The sequence below is a fragment of the Ostrea edulis genome, chromosome 2 (genome assembly GCF_947568905.1).
Source record: "Ostrea edulis chromosome 2, xbOstEdul1.1, whole genome shotgun sequence".
Lineage (NCBI taxonomy): Eukaryota > Metazoa > Mollusca > Bivalvia > Ostreida > Ostreidae > Ostrea > Ostrea edulis.
Genome location: NC_079165.1, coordinates 61716417 through 61738545, shown reverse-complemented (window position 1 = coordinate 61738545; position 22129 = coordinate 61716417). Strand labels below are relative to the sequence as shown.

The 22129-nt window shown below is 36.4% G+C and overlaps 1 protein-coding gene across 1 annotated transcript; it reads left to right on the top strand.

The window, feature by feature from the left end:
- The first annotated feature begins 17239 nt into the window (after positions 1-17239).
- On the top strand, positions 17240-20976 carry LOC130051840 (uncharacterized). Its single transcript, XM_056154714.1, has 4 exons — positions 17240-17388; positions 17960-18006; positions 18890-19021; positions 19989-20976. The coding sequence occupies exons 1-4, from the start codon at positions 17273-17275 to the stop codon at positions 20720-20722; spliced, it is 1029 nt and encodes a 342-aa protein (XP_056010689.1). The 5' UTR covers positions 17240-17272; the 3' UTR covers positions 20723-20976.
- Positions 20977-22129: the final 1153 nt, after the last annotated feature.

Below are 22129 nucleotides of genomic sequence, written 5' to 3'. Positions count from 1 at the left end.
GTCGATCGAGCCAGATCAACCCAGGAATATGTGGCCCGAAATCACATCAACTGTTTAAGCTGGCCTGCCCAGTCACCAGACTTTAATATCATTGAAAATGTGTGGCTTTACATTAAAAGAAAACTTCAGTCCCGCACAGGTTTTATAAAATCGAGATCTGATTTGATCGAGGAAATTCGGAGCATATGGACGACCATCACACCTGCCTACATTCAGAGCTTGTATAGATCTATCCCGAGACGCATTCTGCATGCCATCAGATTAAAAGGACACCTAACGAAGTATTGAATTGTAAGTAGTTCACTTTTTATTCTTGGTGTATGTTTTCATAAAAATTTAAGCCAGCAAAATATTGATGCGTTCGTCGTCAGCGTAAACACGCCGCCATTGTGACCGAATACTTTTTGAACGTGTCTGTACCACTGTCCATGCGTCCGTCCCACTTGAATTTGTGGACGCAACTCCTCAGAAACAGTTCAATCGATTTTGTAGGATTTTTAGTCATGTAACGCCATTTCATTCGACAAATTTTACAGGAGTTAGGGGACTTTGTCGAATTGGTCCATGCTACACAATAGGAACACTTTGTAGATGCAACTCCTCAGAGACCGCTCAACGGCTTTAGGATTATTAGTTACCATATGTAATTGATCATAATAAGATTTATTGAATTAACTATAAATCCATTTATTTTAGCCAGATTTAAATAAATTTAATTTCTCAGGATTTTTTTTCGGAAACACTATTCCGGAATCTTACCGGAAATAAGTTGGCAAACACAATAGCATTTCCTTTTATGACGAGACATTTTCGGGAGAACGGTTAGATAAAAGTCGAGACTAAATTTTACATTTTTATAAGATTCAGAAGCTAAGGAAAATAAGTTAAATTGTAGAAAAAAAAACATGCCAAAAGAAAAATCAACAAGGGTGAAAAAGAAGAAGGGAGCTGAAGTTATGATAAAGGGGCGAACAAATAAAAATGTGGAAGGACCAGTTGAATTTCAAGAGCAGACGACAATGGAGACATCAAGAAATAATGGATTTGAGGGAGAGTTAGATGTATCACCCAGAGATGAACCATCGGGATTCCGCATGGGGAATTCCAGGGAAACTATTCGAGGTACACAGGGCATAGATATACCAAAATATGGTCAACAGTTACAATAATATCTTTGGACTTAATGTTTCACAAGAAATTAAAAACAAAATAGTCAGTGGTCAATATGTAGAATTGGCATAACTGTTGATTAATTCTAATGAGCCACAAAAACAAACAATTGTAATGGTGAGTGGGGACTTACAAACATCAGAGAAAAATTCTTTAAAAAATCAACAACATTGAACAATGGACGGATGCATTTATAATTTTTTGCAGTATTTATTTAGAAATTTTGAAATACATGAATGATGTTAGGTTAGCAGCATCTAGGTCAGGAAATCTTGGATTTAAAGAGTATGACCAACAATTCAGATCAAAAATGACAAAGAACCCTACAAAACCATGGGGTGAGGTTGATTCAGAATTATGGTTGATGTTTGTTTTACCTGCTGTTAAAACTCTGTCTGCTGCTCCAACTTACCAGAGTCAGAGTAAAAAATGTTACAATTACAACTACCAAGGTTCATGCTTCAGATCACCCTGTGCATATTTACATCTACGTATCAAGTGTGGGGGTCAACATCCTAGCAACATTTGTCAATCAAAAAACATTAGCACACAAGGGGAAGGTTTTAGTAATTTTCGTGGACAGGGAAATAACAGATTTTCAAGGGGTCAGTACCAAAACACAAGAGGAAGAGGGGTCTCAATTCAGAGGTCAAAGGGGGAACGTTCTAATGTATGGAAGCTTGGGACCACCCCTATAGATATAAACAATTTAGAATCATTGTTACACAGTTATCCTAAAAAAAATATAGCTTTAGAACTTTTGCAACGATTTAGATTTCGATTCAGATTAGGGTACAAAGGGCCAAGAATACGGAGTGAATCAGATAATCTTACATCAGTCAAAAAACACCCTGAGAGAACGAAAGAAAAAATAGATAATGAAGTGGAAAAAGGAAGGATGGGGGGCATATTCAATAAACCTATATCAAATTTAAAAATATCGCCAATTGGCATTTTACCAAAAAAAGAGGGAATGTGGCGATTAATTACACATCTATCTCTTCCAGAAAATAATGGTGTTAATCACTACATAGATCCCCAAGAATGTACAGTAGCTTATACATCTTTAGATCAGGTTTTAGAAACAGTAGCTAGGTTGGGAACAGGAACATTGCTGGCTAAGATGGATATCAAATCTGCATTTAGGCTAATGATAATCCATCCTGGTGATTTTGATTTGCTAGGTTTCAAATTTCAAGGAAAATATTATATTGACAAATGTTTACCAACGGGTTGTGCAATGTCATGTAAGCTGTTTGAAAAGTTTTCAACATTTTTACACTGGCAACTCCAGAAACAGACAGGTATTGGCACGATTTATCATTATCTGGATGATTTCTTATTTATTGGAAGAGTAGATACTCAAGAATGTTCACATTTAATGGAAGTGTTTCAGAATTTGTGCAGTTTGGTGGGTTTACCGTTAGCAAATGAAAAAACAGTAGGGCCATCAACAAGCATTATATTTTTTGGTTTAGAAATAAATACGGTTGATATGGTTGTAAAAATTCCTCTAGAAAAGGTAAAACAGTTAAAATATATGCTAAATATGGCCCTCATTAAAAAGTCATTACAGTTACAAGAAGTACAAAGCATAGTTGTAAGCTTAAAGTTTTTCAACAAAGGTTTGTCAAATGCAAGAGCATTCAACAGGAAGTTTTATGATGCTGCTTGTGGGGTGACAAAAGCTCATCATCATATCAAAATCACAAATGAGTTTAGGGAAGATGTTAAAACGTGGTTACTTTTTTTTAGAACACTTTAATGGTGTTAGACTCTTGCATGAGAGTGATTGGCTGAGTAATGAAAATATGGAATTGTTTATGGTGCATACTGGGAAGGTAGATGGGTTTTCTGGCCTTGGCCAACAAAATGGGAATTAGGTATTTTTAAAGAAATGTCATGTTTGGAGCTGGTGCCCATTGTATTAGCTATTTACATATGGGGCAAAATGCTCTTTAAGAACAAGAGGATCATAATGTACATTGAAAACAATGCACTGGTGTCAATTATTAACAAACAAACATCAAAATAAAAAAAGAATCATGTTTTTGATAAGAAAGTTGGTCCTTATACTGTTAAAAACAACATAGTATTCAAGGCAAAACATATAGCAGGTACACAAAATAGTATCGCAGATGCACTGTCACGTAAACAATTTAAAACTTTTCAGGAATTGGCTCCACAAGCAAACAAGATACCGGAAAAAATACCAGTATAATTTCAACAGTTGCTGTTAGAAATGACGTAAACAACTTGTTACATCTAGCAACAGCCCAACATACTCATGAAACATACAATCAGGGACTAAGATGATTTGAGGATTTCCAGGATTCCCTAAACCTTAGCAAAATATGGCCCCCTACGTTAGAGCAAATAGTTCTATTTATAGGTTATATGTCAGCAAAACATCTCTCAGTGGCAACAGCTTGAACTTACATTTCAGCTATTTCTTACAAACAAAAAATTCAAAACGATAGGGATGAAACTCAAAGCTTTCTCGTTAAGAAACTCTTAGAAGGATTCAGAAGAAAGATCAAGAAAAATGATGCCAGACTGCCAATTACATCAAATATATTAAATCAAATACTACAAAGTTTGCACTTGGTTTGTACAAACTACTATGAATGCAAACTGTTTCAAGCCGCCTACACTTTAGCATTTTTTGGTTTCTTTAGAGTTGGAGAAATGACAATAAAAAACCAAAAAGATCTGGGACATGCAATTGATTATGAAGACATAACAATGTTTACAGAAGAAAATAAAATGCAAATAAAACTAAAGCATTCCAAAATGGATCAAATAGGGGAAGGAGAAACAATTATTATTCAGAATAGCCAATTTGGGTCTCAAATACAACCAATTAAGATTATTCAAGAATATCTAGCAATACGACCTTCAGTGCAGGGGAAGTTGTTCTGTCATTTTAGTGGACAACCACTAACTAGATAACAATTTACGGCAGTTTTAAATAAAGTTTTGTCGATAATAGGGTTAGAAGGTAAAAAATACAAGTCTCATTCATTTAGAATTGGAGCAGTAACCAGTGCAGCAATGTTTGGTATGTCAGAGGTAGAAATCTGTAAAGTAGGAAGATGGAAATCTAAAGCATACAAAATTTATGTTAGGATGTAATCATAATATAAATGTGGGTGTAGTCCTTAAGACTGCATATATGTTTAAGTATATATGAAAATGGTTTCAAGTCATATAATTATATAATATTATCATGTCTCAATATATACATTTTCAGAACAACAGGTATGGGTAGTGGACACATCAATAGTCAAAAGAGCATTTTTAGCACCTAGAATCAGACCAGATGGAGTTAACTTGGGACTAATGGATAGATTAAATGTGTCTATTTGGTGGCAAGGAAAAGGGGGTATGGGCTGGTATGAAATGTACAACAAGATCAAAACATTGCTGAAAGTTGCTGACCCTCCTGATTACATTATTCTACATTGTGGTGGTAATAATATTGGGTATACACCAATCAAACAGCTTATACAAGATATGAAAGGTACAATTGACAAAATTTGGAAACTTTCACCCAATACAAAGCTAGTATGGTCACAAATATTGCCTAGAAAGAACTGGTATTCATCAGATAGCATAGAAAAATTGAATAATTCTGCAAAAAGAATCAACAGTTCAGTGGCGGCTTATATAGTAAGGAATGAGGGATGTTATATCAAGTATTTGGATATCAAACATGTAAACACAAATCTTTTTGAGGCAGATGGGGTCCATATATCAAAAATATGCAATGAAATTTTTCTCAACAATATTAGTGCAGGGTTAGAACAATTTATAACGAATGGATGGCAAGTGTATCCAAAGTTATACTAGAATTTGGACGGGGTATTTTGTGGCAAGGTCTTAGATCCAGGAACTAGCCGTCCCCCCCCCCCCCTGGTGGCGGTGGCCTCAATGGTTAATATTGTAATCATTTCCGCCATGTGGAAGAATGCACGTCTGGTTCCCGTGAATGGACATTTAATGATTTGATTGGACAATATTGTATGTATTGAATTATTTGGTGACAATTTGGTCACATATATATATGATACACTTTGATTGCCGCTTACCGGAATCATAGTCATATGGTTTTTTTGTTTAATTGAATATTGACATTTTAATGATTGATGTTTGGGGGTGATTGCAAATCGTCTCATTGCCGTCAACCGGAATGAGAAGATCTGCTAAATTTGTTGTTTGATTTTATGATATAACATTATGCAATGATGTGTTTTTGGCCTGTACCATTTGGGTGTCAATACACAGGTGTAATTTTCATGGTAAAATTTTAATGTAAAACTTTAAAATGTTACTCATTGCCTAGTTGTCAAGACCAACAACAGCCACAATGGGGAGGGTGTGTGTGTGTGTTGTTTTGAAATACAATAAGTGCAAAAAATAAAACTTGTGTATAGGTAAACATATTGTTAGGTCTTTATTTCCATCCCAGGAAAAGGTCAGCTTACAAGTACAATGTACACCACAAACTGCAATCATTTTGCAAGGCTGGTCTATAATAATTTAATCTTAATTCTACAAATTTTACAGGAGTTATGGGACTTTTGTGCTTCAACTTTTTTAGCGGCCGCGGGGAACATATGGCTACGCGTAGCAATCTTGATAAGATGAGGAAGCAATGCGCAACCAGAAAGCCCACATTCATGAATACAGTATATCTTATGCGACGTATGCGCTTAAATCTTCAAAAGGAAACGATATTTTACATGGTATTCAATAACACATCAGGAAAATGCTGACAATTTGTCTATTTAAGGGACGTCAGAAAATTTTCTTCAGGAAAGCTAAAAACATGAACCTTGATCATCTAAACTACCACACAAAGCAAATCCCACACGAGTCCGCAACATGTCATCAACAATTCACATCGAAGTACGGTAGAAATTCACAGGAGCTTGCATGTACATGTAGCAAGGGAAAACAGATAGAATGTCATACATGTGGAAAGGTATTTCATCATGAGGTTAGTTTGCATAACCATTTGTAACACATTTTTAAATGCAGGTATGGCGATTCTTCCGCTGTTGAGGCTAACAGTGTATTCTTTTCGGCAATATTGCATAATGGATTTTTATTAATTTGCTCAATACAAATCTACACTATATACGAGTAATTTCGCTAATAAAATATGAAAGAAAGCAGACATAAGCAAACTCATACTCCACCCTCCAACATTGCTTGATAATGCCTCACATAATGAATGGTAATGATATGCATTACTACAAGAACAAGACAGTCGGCCTCAAAATTCTAAGTTCAATAGGAACATAACTCCCAGAAAAAGTATTGAATCAGAATTTTCTGGGAATATGCATATCTTCAGTGTGTCCTTATTAACTACAAAGTTTCACGAAATTCTGTTGAGCGGTCTCAGAAGTGTTGCACAGACAAAAAAGGACGGGTCAAAAACATGATACCCTCCGTAACTTCGTTGTGTGGGGTATGACTAGTAAATCATATGCCAATTTTACATATGCAATTGCTTTCATTGTCTATACTTGTTGACAAATTTCCTTAAGAAAAGTACATGTAGCTAGATAACTTTGTGGTATATGAAAACTTGCCAATCCTGTTATGCAGTGTCATTTCATTTCATGAAAGGTGCAAATAACGAACAATGATCAATCTCAAATCCTACAAGCAATACAAAATAGATAGTTGAGCAAACACGGACCCCTGGACACACCAGTTTTCATTTTCATTTCATTTATTCGCCCAAACCATTTACAATGATACATGAAGTACATAGTTTAATTTTGTAATAATATAAAACATACGTCCAAGGGTATGTGCATATATATGCTCATTAGCACAAAATAGAGGTGGGGACATAATGTATACAAAGAGATTCGGACATTTAATAAATATACATGGGAGGACAGCAGACTAACTCCTGAATTTTGGAAATAAATATACATAGTTTTTGTGTGTGTGCTGATTACATGAATTCTCTAAATTGTTTCAGTTCATCTAATATTTAAATTGACAGTGTTCTGTCACGAACTGGCGACCAATAATGTACCAAATGTACTCGGTAGGGTTCAAATTTGGACTTCGAGCACGCCATGGTAGTGTTGCATCTGACTCTTTACGCACAAAATCTTGCACAGCACGATGTGGTCTGGTATCGTCATCCATGAAGAATAGCCTTGGTCAAAGAGGGTGAATGTCAAAATGAAACGCGTACACAAAGAATAGCCCTTAAGCAATTTTGTGAATTAAGGTTGCCACTAACTGTGAAATGATCGAGAATACAGTTGTAGGAAACACAGGCCGAAATCAAAACTGATCCACCACCAAACTGAAGCGTCTCTACACTATTTTCTTCAATATATGCAATTCTAGGTTGCCGCCATACACGCATTCGTCCTTTTGGGATATGTAGCAAAAAGTTACTTTCGTCCGACCAATGTATTTTCCTCCAAGAGGGTACATGTAGGTTCCAACGCTGGTGAGCTTGACACCATTCACTACGTGCACAGGGGCTAAGCCCGTTTTGGGCCCGAACTCTGTGATACCATCACAGAGTTCGGGCCCAAAACGGGCTTAGCCCCTGTGCTGCTTTGTCGTTAGGTGTAAGCAAATCTTGCACGATAGTCAAATGCCCTCAGTCAATTCCGCACTGTTGTCGTTGAAAACAAACGATGTGGCAACCATTTCCTTTTTAAAACTTAACTATTAATAAAGCGTTTCGTCTACCGTTCTTCCGAGTGCGTAGCCCTCCCGAACGGATGTTTGAGGGGTCTTCCAGATCTTTAAATTCATTTGGTAACTGGTACTTTCTGACAATTCTACAGATGGTTGAATGGTGATGGCCCATTTGATGGCAAATTTGTCTCAATGACATACTTACCTCCTTCATTCCAATAAGAAGCCATCGGATTCCATTTGAGACTGTGCTAGAAAAGTATACCTAATTTATCAAACTGTTCAGGTTGAATATCAGACGTTAATATGGTGTCCGGATAGGGCCATTTACAAAAGCGTGACTGTGCGTTAGTCACAACACGTCGTCACGTCAACAAGCAATGCGCCTTCGCGCTCTCACGCCAACAAGCCACGTGCCTTCACGCAGACAAGCAACGCGCCTTCGCGCTCTCACGACAACAAGTAACGCGCCAACAAGTAACACGGCGTGAGAGCGCGTTGCTTGTCTGCGCGAAGGCGCGTTGCTTGTTGGCTTGAGAGCGCGACGGCACGTTGCTTGTTGGCGTGACGGCGTTTTGTGACTAACGCACAGTCACGCTTTTGCAAATGGCTCTCTCCGGACACCATAGGTTAAGCCTTTTCACCCGAAACTCCTTATAACCATAAATAAAGAGATCGAACTCTGACCTAGATTTAAAAAATACTCACTCGCATCAAACGCCTATGAAATAATTTTAAAGTGCGTAATCTAGAAGTCACTGTGCAAAAAGTAATGTATTAGCTTCATTTCAAGACGCAGGGTCTTAATATAGCAGATACAATTCTCGAAATTTCGCCCGTTTATTTTTACTCCGACATTTACCGATCCAAGTCACCCGATGGGAATTCCCATCACAGCAGAGAAGTCAAGACAAGTGGGACACATGTCACATCTGTTGTACAGAATTTCACATAAGATTTATGCTACTTACTTATATTTTAATAAAGTTCTCTATGCATGCTATATCTACTTTTCACTAATACTGAGGTGACCGATAAGTCATGTGGGCCTCTTGTTCTATGAATTCCTAGATTGATCTTGACCCTTTAACCCCAGAATCAGTTCTTTCTCTTATGATAACTGAGCTACCTTTGAAGTATCCAATCGATGGAACAAACAATGTGGGCTGCAGAGTGATTATAAGCGCAGTGTTACATGTACACACACACTGTCACACCTACTCACCCACACACGAAAGATCCCGTTACAATATACCCTATTGTAAAGAATTGGGGGGGGGGGCAATACAAGGATAATAATGATAACAGCTTTTATATTGGTACATTGTAATTCAACAGTTTTCATAGATGGTTGTGGAATACAGACATAATACAGATCTCCAGGAAGGATATTCAAAATACTTCCTAATTATTGAAAATGCATTATAGTCTAAGCATCTACATGTATCTGTTGGTTCCCATGTTTAGTTGTATTTTTCTTCATGGATTTTCGCAAATTAATAAAGGAGGCTGTCCAGAAAGGTATATGTATGTACTTTTATTCTAATCAAGATGTCTCGATTACCTTCCTCATCGCACTTGGCCTACCTTTCAAATTCTCCCATTTCAGACCTGTGCTGGGTCGATGTTGCTACAACTATCGGTTGGAGGACGATAAATGTGTCGGTAAGTATCTATCATAATTATATATCTATCTATCTATAGAAATGATTTTACTGTGCAGAATTTAGTTTAAGGTTTGTTACAGACACGTGGACATGTTTCCTATTTTTCAAACATTCCATTCTTAAATTTTCGTCAGGAAGACTTTTTAAAAAACAAAATGACCTGTTAGTTCACATTTGTTTTATAAGGAGTTCGACAGCAAACCATATTATTTTCCCCTCCGTTGTGTGATTATTTTTTTGAAAAAAGGTAATACTGTGTGTAGGGAAATATTCGCCCCCGTTTTATTTTCACCCTTGTTGTCAGTAGTAAAAGGCACACTAATAAAGCTGTCCCCGGCACCGAGGGAAAGTCTATTTATTTTTTGCATGACTTTTAATGCTGGGTGCTTGACTAAAGAGCAATCACTACCCTATTGATCCCAGCTAACGTACATGTATGTAGTGAGTGTTCCATACCAAAGCGCCCGGTATTATAAGTAAAGATGAGCCTCTCGGATATTTACGGAAGTTCCGCCTAATGTTTTACGCAACCTCGAGATCAAGAATAGAACCTGGGCCTCCAGGTTGCGAATTGAGCGCCCTAACCACTGGGCTAGTACTGTATCGCAGCAGGTAGCGCAGGTAATGGAACAATCGTCAACCAACATATTCCGTACAATGCAACGAATGGTCAATCCAATATTACATAACAATAAAATATAAACACGGTGTACGGGTAATATGATACAAGATAAAGCTAAATATTCACCATTAATACGTAAGCATTCTTGATGAATGATTTTTTTTTACTGTATATTAGATGTAATTATATCATATTGTTTAATTAGAATGCTCACCAGGATATTACGGACACAGCTGTGTGTCGATATGCCCCGATGGATTTTACGGACGTTTCTGCTTACATAGGTGCACTACCTGCAACGAAACCGAATGTCATCATGCCTATGGCTGCAATACAACAGGTGAGATGTTTCTATATCTAATTTTTTCTCAATTCAGTGACATCCCGTGGGGATCCGGGTTAGAATAGGTCCCCAGTACCCCCTTGCTTGTCGTAAGAGGCGTTTAAATGGGGCGGTTTTTCGGATAAGACCGCAAAAACCGAGGTCCCGTGTCACAGCAGGTGTGGCACGATAAAGATCCCTCCCTGCTCCATGGCCATAAGCGCCGAGCATACGCCTAAATTTTGCAGCCCTTCACCGGCAGTGGTGACGTCTCCATATGAGTGAAATATTCTCGAGAGGGACGTTAAACAATAATTAATCAATCAATTCAATGACTCTTCAATAGCAGTCGTCATATTTTCAAACGTAAGACAGAAACACACTTAAGGTTAATTTGAAGGGTGTATATCCACTTATAGCTGTAGACTTTATATAGTGAAAATATACAATGGTAGTAGAAAGGTTTCAGGGGAAAATTGAAATCCCTTAGGGATTAAAACTCGCAATCTACAAATTGTCGGACGCATGAAATCCCAGTGAGTTAACTTGCTAAGCTTACTGAGTTTGAAAGAACAAGAACTATCTATGATTACTGAGTTTTAGATGACCATAATATATGGTTTGAACAGAATTTAACCATTATGACGATGTGCAATTCACTCTTAACAAGAGACGTTTATATTTCATACACATGCTATATATATATATATATTTGTAAAAACAAATATGTCGTTACAATATTGTAGAATCTTCAACCTTGATATTATCTTCCATAAAAATCCAAACAACTTTATCACCGTTTACAAGGGAGAAGATTGACATTTCTAGTGCAAGCCTTACGCAGTCCAGCCTAATAACTACTACATCGGTGATGGGTGAGAAAAATAACACAAACAGTATTATTCTCGCAGTAGGTTGTGCCATAACATTATGTTTAGTAATTATTATCATTCAAGGCGTACATAAACAAATCTTGAAATCCAAATGGAAAAGACGCTCGACTGTCAAACAGGAAGAAATGGCTGAAATATACTCCGAAATTGAGGACAGAGCTTTCGTCGGCAGGCCTAGTGTCGTAAATAGACAGGAAGAGAAATCTACAAATGACAGGAACAAATACAATGTATTAATAAATTGTGAATCAGAGTTATCTGCACGCGGGTATCAGGAAATCAATGAAATCCCAGAAATATCTGATAGGGCCGACGTGAAATCCCAAGGCACCACCGATTCTGACAGTAACGGGGAATCCTATTTAGAGCCAAATGAACAGAGATCCGCCCACACCTATACCAAGGTCATAGATTCTGATGACGAACGAACTAGTCCCTCTTCAACAGTTGGATGTGAAAACTATTTGGACCCTGTACTTGAAGTAACTCCGCGAATGCCTGCACATTTATGTAAGCCTGTTCTGTCCGATTCCAGCGAAAACTCTGAACAGTATCAGGATACAGCTTTGTCCCTTGGCTATGGGCGAGGAAGTCGGACTGACCAAAATGGACATACTTCCGACAAAGCAAACGCGTTATACCTTGATGTAACTAACTCTTGACAAATTTTGAAAAGCGCTATTATTGCCTCATGCTTAGCTTTTTCATATTCAATTACATGTACATTGTAGATCTACATGTATTGTATTTTACAGACCCAACCCAACATGTGCCTTGTGACATTTTTCTCACCGATTAAGCTTCTACATCCTTTTAAAAGTACAAGAACATTCTATGTAGCTGAAACTTATCAATTTTGATACCAGAATGCAGATAATATATGCAATCGCGGCAGGTACCCGACAAACAAGTCGATGTCACAGGGTTAACATCAGTTTCGTTTAAAGACGGCATTTCACAAATTCTATGCTCGTTATATAACGATCTAATTTACCAGTTCAACCTTTCATTGGGTCAAATGTTGTCTGGCATGTTTCATACCAATTGTAAGGTCGTTCGTTATACACTGGTTTTGACTACGGATTACTCCGTTTCCCTGATCGAGATATAGGGCTCATGGCGGGTGTAACCGATCGACAGGGGATGTTTACTCCTCCTAGACCCCTGCTCCCACCTCTATTATGTCCAGGGGCCCGTTTGTGCCTAACTGTTAATTTTATTTAGTTATAGATTAACAAGCACTCTGAAAGTATGTAACGGAGAAAGGTCCCAAACTGTCCATTCGAACTACATACATGTAGGCCCGATATTATTTCTTTCTCTCACAGAATGGACAGTTTGAGGCCTTTCCTCTACTTTGAACATGATTATCTTTATGTGGGGTGGAATCAAATAAACAAAATGTATAAAACTTGTATTGTATTCAGAATTAAAACATTGTTGTGACGTCAGTTCTTTGTCTTGACAGTACTTTATTTCTCATATTGTACTGACCGCCGCGGTGGCCGAGAGGTTAGAGCGTTCTATATCACAAAGGCATAAGAGTGACCTATAAGTTTGTATAACTATGAAAAAATAATTCTAAATTAGAAGCCCACTTAGTCTAATTGCCCCTACTAATAATGAAACAAACTAAGTTGCATGAAAGCTTTGGATAAGTCTGGTTTAGTTTAAAATGTTTACCAGTGGTAGATCTAAGATTTGTCAAAAGGGAACCCAATATAGGCTAGGGACTCTAGGGTTTTGGGGCATTTTTTGTTAATTTTATGGGTTATTCTTGCTATTCTTTATACATAATAAAATCAATAAATGACAAGAAATAATTGATTTGTTTATTTCTATGCACTTGTCTGTAAGTATAATGTCAAATCTACTACTTTTATTTTCAAGTTGTCACAAGGGGGGGGTCCTAAATCCACCCCTGTTTACATTGCTGTACAGTTTATACCAATATGAGAACATGTTCCAGAGAGTATTGAACAAAATTATTCATAATACCATTGCGTAGGCTAGTACAGTTGTTGCTGTTCGTATTTTACAGAATATTTAAATGCAGACAACTGCAATCTATTATGGGGCCAAGATTATTATAAATGTATATAGATCTAATGATTCAAAAGAAAAGAATGCGGAAGCACTCATTTTAACATCCAAATCTGAACACGTATTCAGTCTGTTTACAAGTGGGTGATCATCAACATATCGAATTTACCGAAACGGTAATCATTACGATATGTTAAAAAAAATAAATCAGTCTACTGACAAAGGAATGTAAATTATGGAATAGATATATGAAAACAAATATCAACAGCCTGTTTGGCAAGAGTAATGAGAATTAAGCACTACAAAACCCAAGTGAGGATCGTCATCCTAGAACGCGGGGCCTGTCGTTTCGATGTGATTTCTACGCTTTTGTGAGTGGAATGAAATAACTTGAAAGCATATAAATAAAAGTGAATGATCAAAATCAACCCTTCTCCTTCACACGGGATGAAATGATGACCCTTTTAAAGTAATCTAACAAAAGTTTAACCGGGATTATCTCGAAAGCGTTTGCAGTCGCCGCCATTGTTTACTTTTTTGTCCGAGTCTCCGTTGTTGCTATGACGTAACCCTGGTGGGCGGGGTTTATGCAGCGATAGTGGATCGGTGTATTGTTCCAGGTAGCATGCATGCAATAGTAAGTTCATTGTTTACAGAATAGATAGTCATATGTAAGTTATGGGTGCGCAGCATTTTATTTTATGGCTTTTGTGTTACAAGATGCTACATAACAAGGCGTTTGTCTAAATAATGGACCTGCAGGTGGGTTTTGGTAGATATTTATACTAGTATGTGATATTTCTGAATCAATTGAAAGTTCGCCTTTGTAAGATGAGCATGTCTTCCTTTGATGGAGAAAGTGGTTTTTTACTCAGTCAAAATTCAAGGAAACTGAAGACGCGCAAAATATTGATGGTATAGTACATCACAGTTTGGACCTATCAACGGAAAATAGTAAAGCACGAAATAAAGCTAACTTCAATCTGAATATGGTTGCATTTTCTGACGTATCTGATGAGGAACTTGCGAATGCTAACCAAGATATTGAAAATATTGAGCGCTTTCTTAAACTACTGAATCAAGAGGAATTAGACGAGTTACTGAAGAAAGGAAAGAAAAATCTTAGAGAAACTTGTCACAGTCATCTTTTTGACCGGTGCAACTAATTACCCAAAAAAGGATTAAGGGATCCGTACCGATTTAAAGACTTTTAAAAATACTAATATTTTTATCAATATTAATTCATTATATAGTGCATAAATTATATTAATTATAATCATGGTAATAACAAGTCTTTATAAAGATGAAAATGTATTATTTCTATTTTATCCAAACCACATTAACAGAGGTGTTTGACGATTTATATTAATGATGTTAATTTGGGTAGTTAGTGACACGGTCCAAATGGTTGTGAAAAGTGAAAGTGCAGACGGTTTAAAAATTTTCAGTCACTTGGAGCTACATTGTATTACGGACTTCAGTTTATGAATTGAGGTAAGAAATTCAACTTAGAAATGATATTTAACGCTGCACATTCTATATGATAGCTTGTTGCAAGGCTCAAAAATTCTATGTAGTCGTATAGTGCCAGGGCCCAGCTAAAATTCGATCAAAAATTAAGACATTTTTCCAAAATACATTTTTGCATATCTTGGGAAGTATACGGAATTTCGTGCTTAACTTTAGTAGTAATGTAGATTGATTATGTATGAATATATTTGAATACAGAGTAGAGTTTTATACCATTTGGTTTATTGTTTTTATATCGACGAACTAGGGTACCATATACAATTATTTAGAGTTCTATACCTTTAATAGTAAATTCGAACCCAAACGATATAATTGCCTGTGACACTAACAAACAATGGAACAGCTGTGACTTTCGTATAAATGGTACATAGACAAATATGTGCTCCATGTTTTCGAAATCAATAGGTATATATATAAGAAGTGTAATAAGATGTGCCATTTTCTTCTGAAACCTAAAATGTGCACTAACCTTGATGATTATGTGGTTTTAGACAATGCATTCAATATCGTGATTACATACTTTTACAAAGGCATCATTTTGAAATAAGTTTTTACTAGGTTTCACGATTTTAAGTCTATTTTGAAGTGAAAGTGAGGGTCACATGGAGCCATTACCCAAGCTTGTCTTTTTTTGCTCCTATCATGCATTAACATATAAAACGTTTTTAAAAAACAATTCTTGAAAATTAGGTGACAATAAAACTTTGATAAGCATACAATCTTGGTAACTTGTGTAGGGTATAGCATATTGCACATCATGTTGATGAAGGCAGTGGATCTTTAAAGTCGGTATATCTCCGCAATATGTCGTCAATTTAAATCCCAGAACTCAACGTCGTATTCTTGCAACTATGTAGGTTAGAGGGGGTCATAGTTTAAATGTAGTGGATCTTAAGGAGGGAATTGGGCTGAGAACATAAAATTATCCAGTTTCATAAATTGATCCACGGCGAAGTTTATAAAATATATGAATACCACTCACATAACACAAGACAAGCTGATTTAGCAAACAAAATGTAACACCATGAAATACAAAAGTTCATTTCTGCCCTTTAGTATCTCTCTGTGGAACAGTCTTTCTGATGATATATAAATAAGAACCTTCAATATCATACCTTAACCGACACTTGATTAGAAATATCAAAACCCTCTCCCCATACTTTCTCATAGGTTCACGACAAATTCAAATTTCACATACCCGTCTATGTATGAATTGCAGTTCACTCAAATATCATTATTTAAAAAAAACCACATTGTAGATAGTCCTCTATGTGTATATGTATATAGTAAGATAGAGGACACCAAACACTATCTCTCAGAATGTCCATTGTATGATCAACCGAGGGGAAAATGTCTTTTAAATCTAGCAAACAACATCAACACAACCCTACTGCTTTTTGGAAACCCACATTTATCAGTTTCCGAAAACATCTCTATATTTCAATCAGTGAATAAATATATTATTCAAAATAAGAGATTTGTTATATAACACAAATCCCAGAGCATTTTGTCCTTTGTCTTACTGTAATCAGACAGAAGCGCATGATGTGAAGGAAAAGTTCACACATCTCCATCACACATTATCGTCACTCTTTGTATACCTAAGTTTTAACACAATTTGTACTTAAGAAGAATCGCGTATATGTTTATACCATAACTACAGGAGGATTTTGTACCATTGTTATATGTAATATAGGAGACAGATCTACATGTACATAAGTCTTCGCACTTTGCTTCCGAATCCTGTTGCACTTACAGTATGTTTGTATATTTCATGTGACTTGTTCAATTCATAAATATAGTTTAAACCAAAAGGATGAACGCATAGGAAGAGGGAAAGTACAGCCATGTAAGAATACAAATATGGATGCAAATCCAAAATATTTAATAAATGGGCAATATATGATATTGTTGATAACAAGTGATGAAAAACCAAAGCTTTATAGGTTATATTTGTTATCATTACTTTTAGTATCATTTTGTTGGTATGTATATTTTCAATACCTTTAAATTATGCCTAGCTGTCAAATACTAGTTCATGTAGAAAGTTTTTGTATGCAAGATATTGTATGCATGTGTGTGATTTTGTGTGTGAGTTGTAATTGTAAATGTCTAAAAATAAAGCATGAGAATAAAAAGAATACAATTATACATGGAATGTCACCTCTGAAAGATTTAGGGAAATGTTGCATATTAGAAATCAAATACTAATCAGTCAATTACATAAACTTCGTGATGTATAAAAGTACATACTTAAAACATACAAAGCGGAAACTTACGTAATTCATGTCTATGTTGAAATCAACATAATCTGTTGAAATCGACTGTAGACTGGTGAATGATGTTTTCAATTCTTGCTGTTAGCCGACACCTTTGCCAACTGATTGCTCTTATTGCTATTAATGGGATGACTCAGAGTAAAGGCGACTGTGATAACGATGGCATGGGAATTGAGTATGAAAACGTTTTTTGTGTACTCATTGAGCGTAACTTTTATCATTATCTGTTTTGTATTTTCGAAGGTCGGATCCAACAGGAAGCCCTGGCCGTCCTGGAATATTTGGGATGTATTTTCCCCCATATGATACCACACGGTTATTTTACTTTCAGAGATCCGGCTGCGACCTCCCATGGATGTATATTTTTATCTGTTTAACCTTTAATATCCTACTGGTTTTGGTTACATTTGAATTAAAACATGACGGACACAAAGTTACAATTAGTTTTAGAATTTGTTTGTAAAAATTATATAAACACATGAATGTTTGTGCAGTTATCAGTTGATTTTTAAATGACTTTCTTAATCACAACGCTGTTTGTGAACACTGGTAGGAGTAACAGAATAGTAACATTTTAAATGGCTACCAAAGCAAATACTACCACTCACATGGCATGATCGTGAGCGCCCCTCAGCGAAAAAAAAAATCTAATTCCACTATTTAGGTATAGATATAAACCTTCGGCAAAAATGTACCATTCGAATTTGATTGTTTCTATTAATTTCTTTTCATCTGATTATTTTCAGCAATGAATGCTGTACAAATTATGTCCTGGTTGATGGAATCTGTACAGGTTAGTGATTGTTTTTAGATTATTTGACATTACAAAGTAAGTTGTGAACCTTTTCTTCTGACTTTTTTATGCATGATATTTGAAGTGTTGCAAATCAAATGTGAATTCTAAAAAATTCTAAAGAACTTTTAGTAAACTAGAAATCGCAAACCTTTTCTCAAATCAACAACATCAAAACGTATGATTTTTCAACACTTTACATGACCATTCCTCACATTAAATTAAAGACTATATTTTTTGACATCATTAAAACATCTAGTGATCATTCAAACACTACTCTGATTCCACGCACAAGTATTCTGAAGTTGAGGAGTTAAAGAGATTGATCACTGTTTGTTATCTTCACTTTATATATATATATATATGTGTGTGTGTGTGTGTGTGTGTGTGTGTGTGTGTGTGTGTGTGTGTGTGTGTGTGTATATATATATATATATGTGCAAGGTGAAGATAACGAACAGTGATCAATCTCATAACTCCTACAAGCAATACAAAATAGATAGTTGGGCAAATACGGACCCCTGGACACACCAGAGGTGGGATCAGGTGCCTAGGAGGAGTAAGCATCCCCTGTTGACCGGTCACACCCGCCTTGAGCCCCATATCCTGATCAGGTAAACGGAGTTATCCGCAGTCAAATCAGTGTGCCAAGAACATATTTATATTATATATATATATATATATATATATATATATATATATATATATATTAATAAATGACTGTTTTTGGCTTGCTAATCAATGTTTTTAAGTTTTAAGGAGTGAATTAGAACACGTCTTATTCGTCCAATGGGCTGATTCACGATTTGATGTTGTTAGAACTAAATAAGGATATATAGATAGATAGATCTATAGATATACATGTAGATATATGTACTTTTAGCCTGCACTCCGGGATACTTTGGACGGAACTGCTCCGTTGTGTGTCCCTACCCCTCGTATGGAGTAACCTGTGGTGACCAATGTGAATGTGACATATCCATATGCAGTCATGTATTTGGCTGTCCCACGATCGGTAAGTTTTCAACATATAGTTGATACAATATTAAGACATCTAACTTGGTAAAATAAAAACATAGATGTACAGACTAGATTTTTAGAGGGTTTTCATTTCGAAAATAAAATATGAATCATAACTTATTATTTCACCTACATGTTATGGATTAGCAAACTACAGTATTACTTTACTTGCCATACAATGTTCAGTAGTATAAATCAATGTAGGTAAAATGCTCATTTAACAAAGTACAACCACTTCTTATATATTTCGATATTTTCCCTGTAGGTTTTAATGAGCCGTAAAAGTTGCTATTACAGTGACTGTGTGGCGAAATGATTTGTTATTATCAGTCAGTGTTTATTAACATTTTCATGAATGAAGATTTATAGCTTAGTCTTTCTGAATTAATTATAAGGAATGAATTTTGTTGTTGGGCATGTTATGCAAAATATCCTGGTTTGGGTCAGTTTACGTTTTACCTGTAATTTCTACGTGTTAAAAAAAAAGTAAGGGTGGAGAGCGGAAACTGATCCAAACTTGGTTATATCAAAAATACAGAATATCGGAACTGTCAATTTTTTTATCTCTTCAGAAAAAGAAGTTTTGAAAATTATGCGTCACTTGGGCAACTCTTATATAAATACAAACAAGTATAACTTTTTAAACCCGAGGCACCGTGTCACGATAAAGATATCTCCCTACTCGAAGTCCGTAATCGCCGAACATACATGTAGGCCTAAATTTTGCAGTCCTTCACTGGCAATGGTGACGTCTCCGTCTGAGTGAAAAATTCTCGAGCGGGACATTATTAAACAACACCCAATTACTCTATATGATCAACATTTGTGGTGAAACAATGATATTATTTTCTGCTACCATATCCTGATTCGATGGCAGTTGAAATTAGATGTACAATCTATTTCCTGGCACACGAACTAGCTCCTAAAGTGAATTGTAATACCATCATTTAATTTTTTTGTAGAAACAAATACCAAAGCTGATATTACAATTACCCGTTATCAAATAATAGAAATCAAGGATGGTGCTACTTCTATAATGGACAGATACAGAACGACATCCACCGAGTCTACCGTCAATTCTCCATCACAAGCGTTAAACACGGCCACAGTGATCGCAGTAGTTGGAGGGGTGCTTTCTCTATTTTTGTTAATCATTATCATCAATCAGGTGAAAGCAAGAGCCGGTAAAAGGAGAAAAGCAAGGCATTCCGTAAAAACTGGAAACGAGCAACAACATGAAAATACCAGCGATGACTACTGCGATATTGATGAAAACGAAGTCAATGTTGGACTTCGGTATGAGCGCGTAGTAACCAATGAGCCCAACAAGGATATCGGAGGACACCTTGTTGAAATGTCCCCTGATTATCCATGGCGTTCAGTCAGTCAGATTCAAAATGATGCCACACTTTCCCCTCAACCTGAAGTCTATCAAAACTATCAGTATGCCGGCCATGACGTCTCCAGCAGCAACACCTCTAGTAACGGATCATACATCAAGCCAATAGACAAAGGGAATGACTATGCAAAAGTCATAGATACCAAAGACGGGGACATTTTAGTTTGCATTGACACCAATTCAGAGTCCTCGTTGCAGCACCCTTCGAAAAATGAAGACTTTGAGAGCGAGAAACTTTCAGATGAAGATTCGCGGGATGATAACACATATTTGGACGTAATTTCAGGAATGATTTGAAAATATCTTAACATGCTCTTTGAAAAGATTCCAGATCTTTGTCATTATACGAAGTACCTTGTATATTTGTCATGATAAGATGTAAAAGACATGTGGTGTCCAAGTGCGTATCTACAAAAGGTAATTTAAATACAGTGTACATTCCAATACGATAAAACCTGTCAAATAAACAGTGAGTGAGTTCTAGTCAAGAAAAAGGATTCTCAATATGTACAATTACCAATGTTTAGTTAGAAATAAACCTTTGATGTTAATTAGTTGTTTATATCTTCCGATATGAATATTGTAACACACACACAGAGATATACATGTATATCTATTTATATAACACCTTTTTAATGAACATGAAAACCTACATTTAAAAAGGAATCTTGTTAAAGGGAAAGGCAATCATAACCACATTGTTGCTTTTATGAATTAAGTATTACTTACTGATATCGTAATTGACAGTCTTTAACAACAAAACTCCTTGATTAACAATTAAATCAATATTAATCTATCATATATTTTGAATTACCCGCCGCTAAGAGAGTGGCCATTGAAGTTTAATTTATGACGTCACACCGTCTATTCCGGTTTATTATACCCCCCGCAACAAGTTGTGGGGGGTATACTGGAATCGGGTTGTCCGTTTGTCTGTCCGTCCGTCCGTCCGTCTGTAGACGCAATGGTTTCCGGGCTCTAAAGCATTATCCTTTCCACCTACCGTCACCATATCATATATATGGACTACCCATGGGATGAAGATGTTCCCTATCGATTTTGGGGTCAAAGTTCAAGCGCACTGGAGATCGAAGTAGCAATATGGTTTCCAGGCTCTAAAGCGTTATCCTTTCCACCTACAGTCACCATATTATACATATGGACTACCCATGGGATGAAGATGTTCCCTATCGATTTTGGGGTCAAAAGGTCAAAGGTCAAGCACACTGGACATCGAAGTAGCAATATGGTTTCCGGGCTCTAAAGCGTTATCCTTTCCACCTACAGTCATCATATCATACATATGGACTACCCATGGGATGAAGATGTTCCCTATCGATTTTGGGGTCAAAAGGTCAAAGGTCACGCGCACTGGACATCGAAGTAGCAATATGGTTCGGTTTGTCATGCCATTTGTTTTTTACACTCAGAAAAGAGGTAGTTTATACCTATTACCAACACCCTTTGGGAGATTGGGGTAAGCGGGGGGTATTCTTAGTGAGCATTGCTCACAGTACCTCTTGTTTCATCAGCAGCATGTAAACATGACAAATCACGAACAGTTAAGTTTGGGGCCGTATAGATTTGAGCCCGTTCTTTCGCAAGAAGAAATTGAGAAAAGAAGACGTTCAGTCGAGTCGCAAACAAGGCAGACGGTAAACGTTTCTTCATACAAATGCCTTGAACCTCAACTTGTAGTCTTTT

Bases quoted from the DNA above. Each gene is read 5' to 3' on its own strand.
- LOC130051840 (XM_056154714.1), top strand. From the start codon at position 17,273: ATGATGTTTTCAATTCTTGCTGTTAGCCGACACCTTTGCCAACTGATT. The intron at 17,389-17,959 runs GTATGAAAACGT...GATTATTTTCAG, and splicing joins AACGATGGCATGGGAATTGA to CAATGAATGCTGTACAAATT. The intron at 18,007-18,889 runs GTTAGTGATTGT...ATGTACTTTTAG, and splicing joins GGTTGATGGAATCTGTACAG to CCTGCACTCCGGGATACTTT.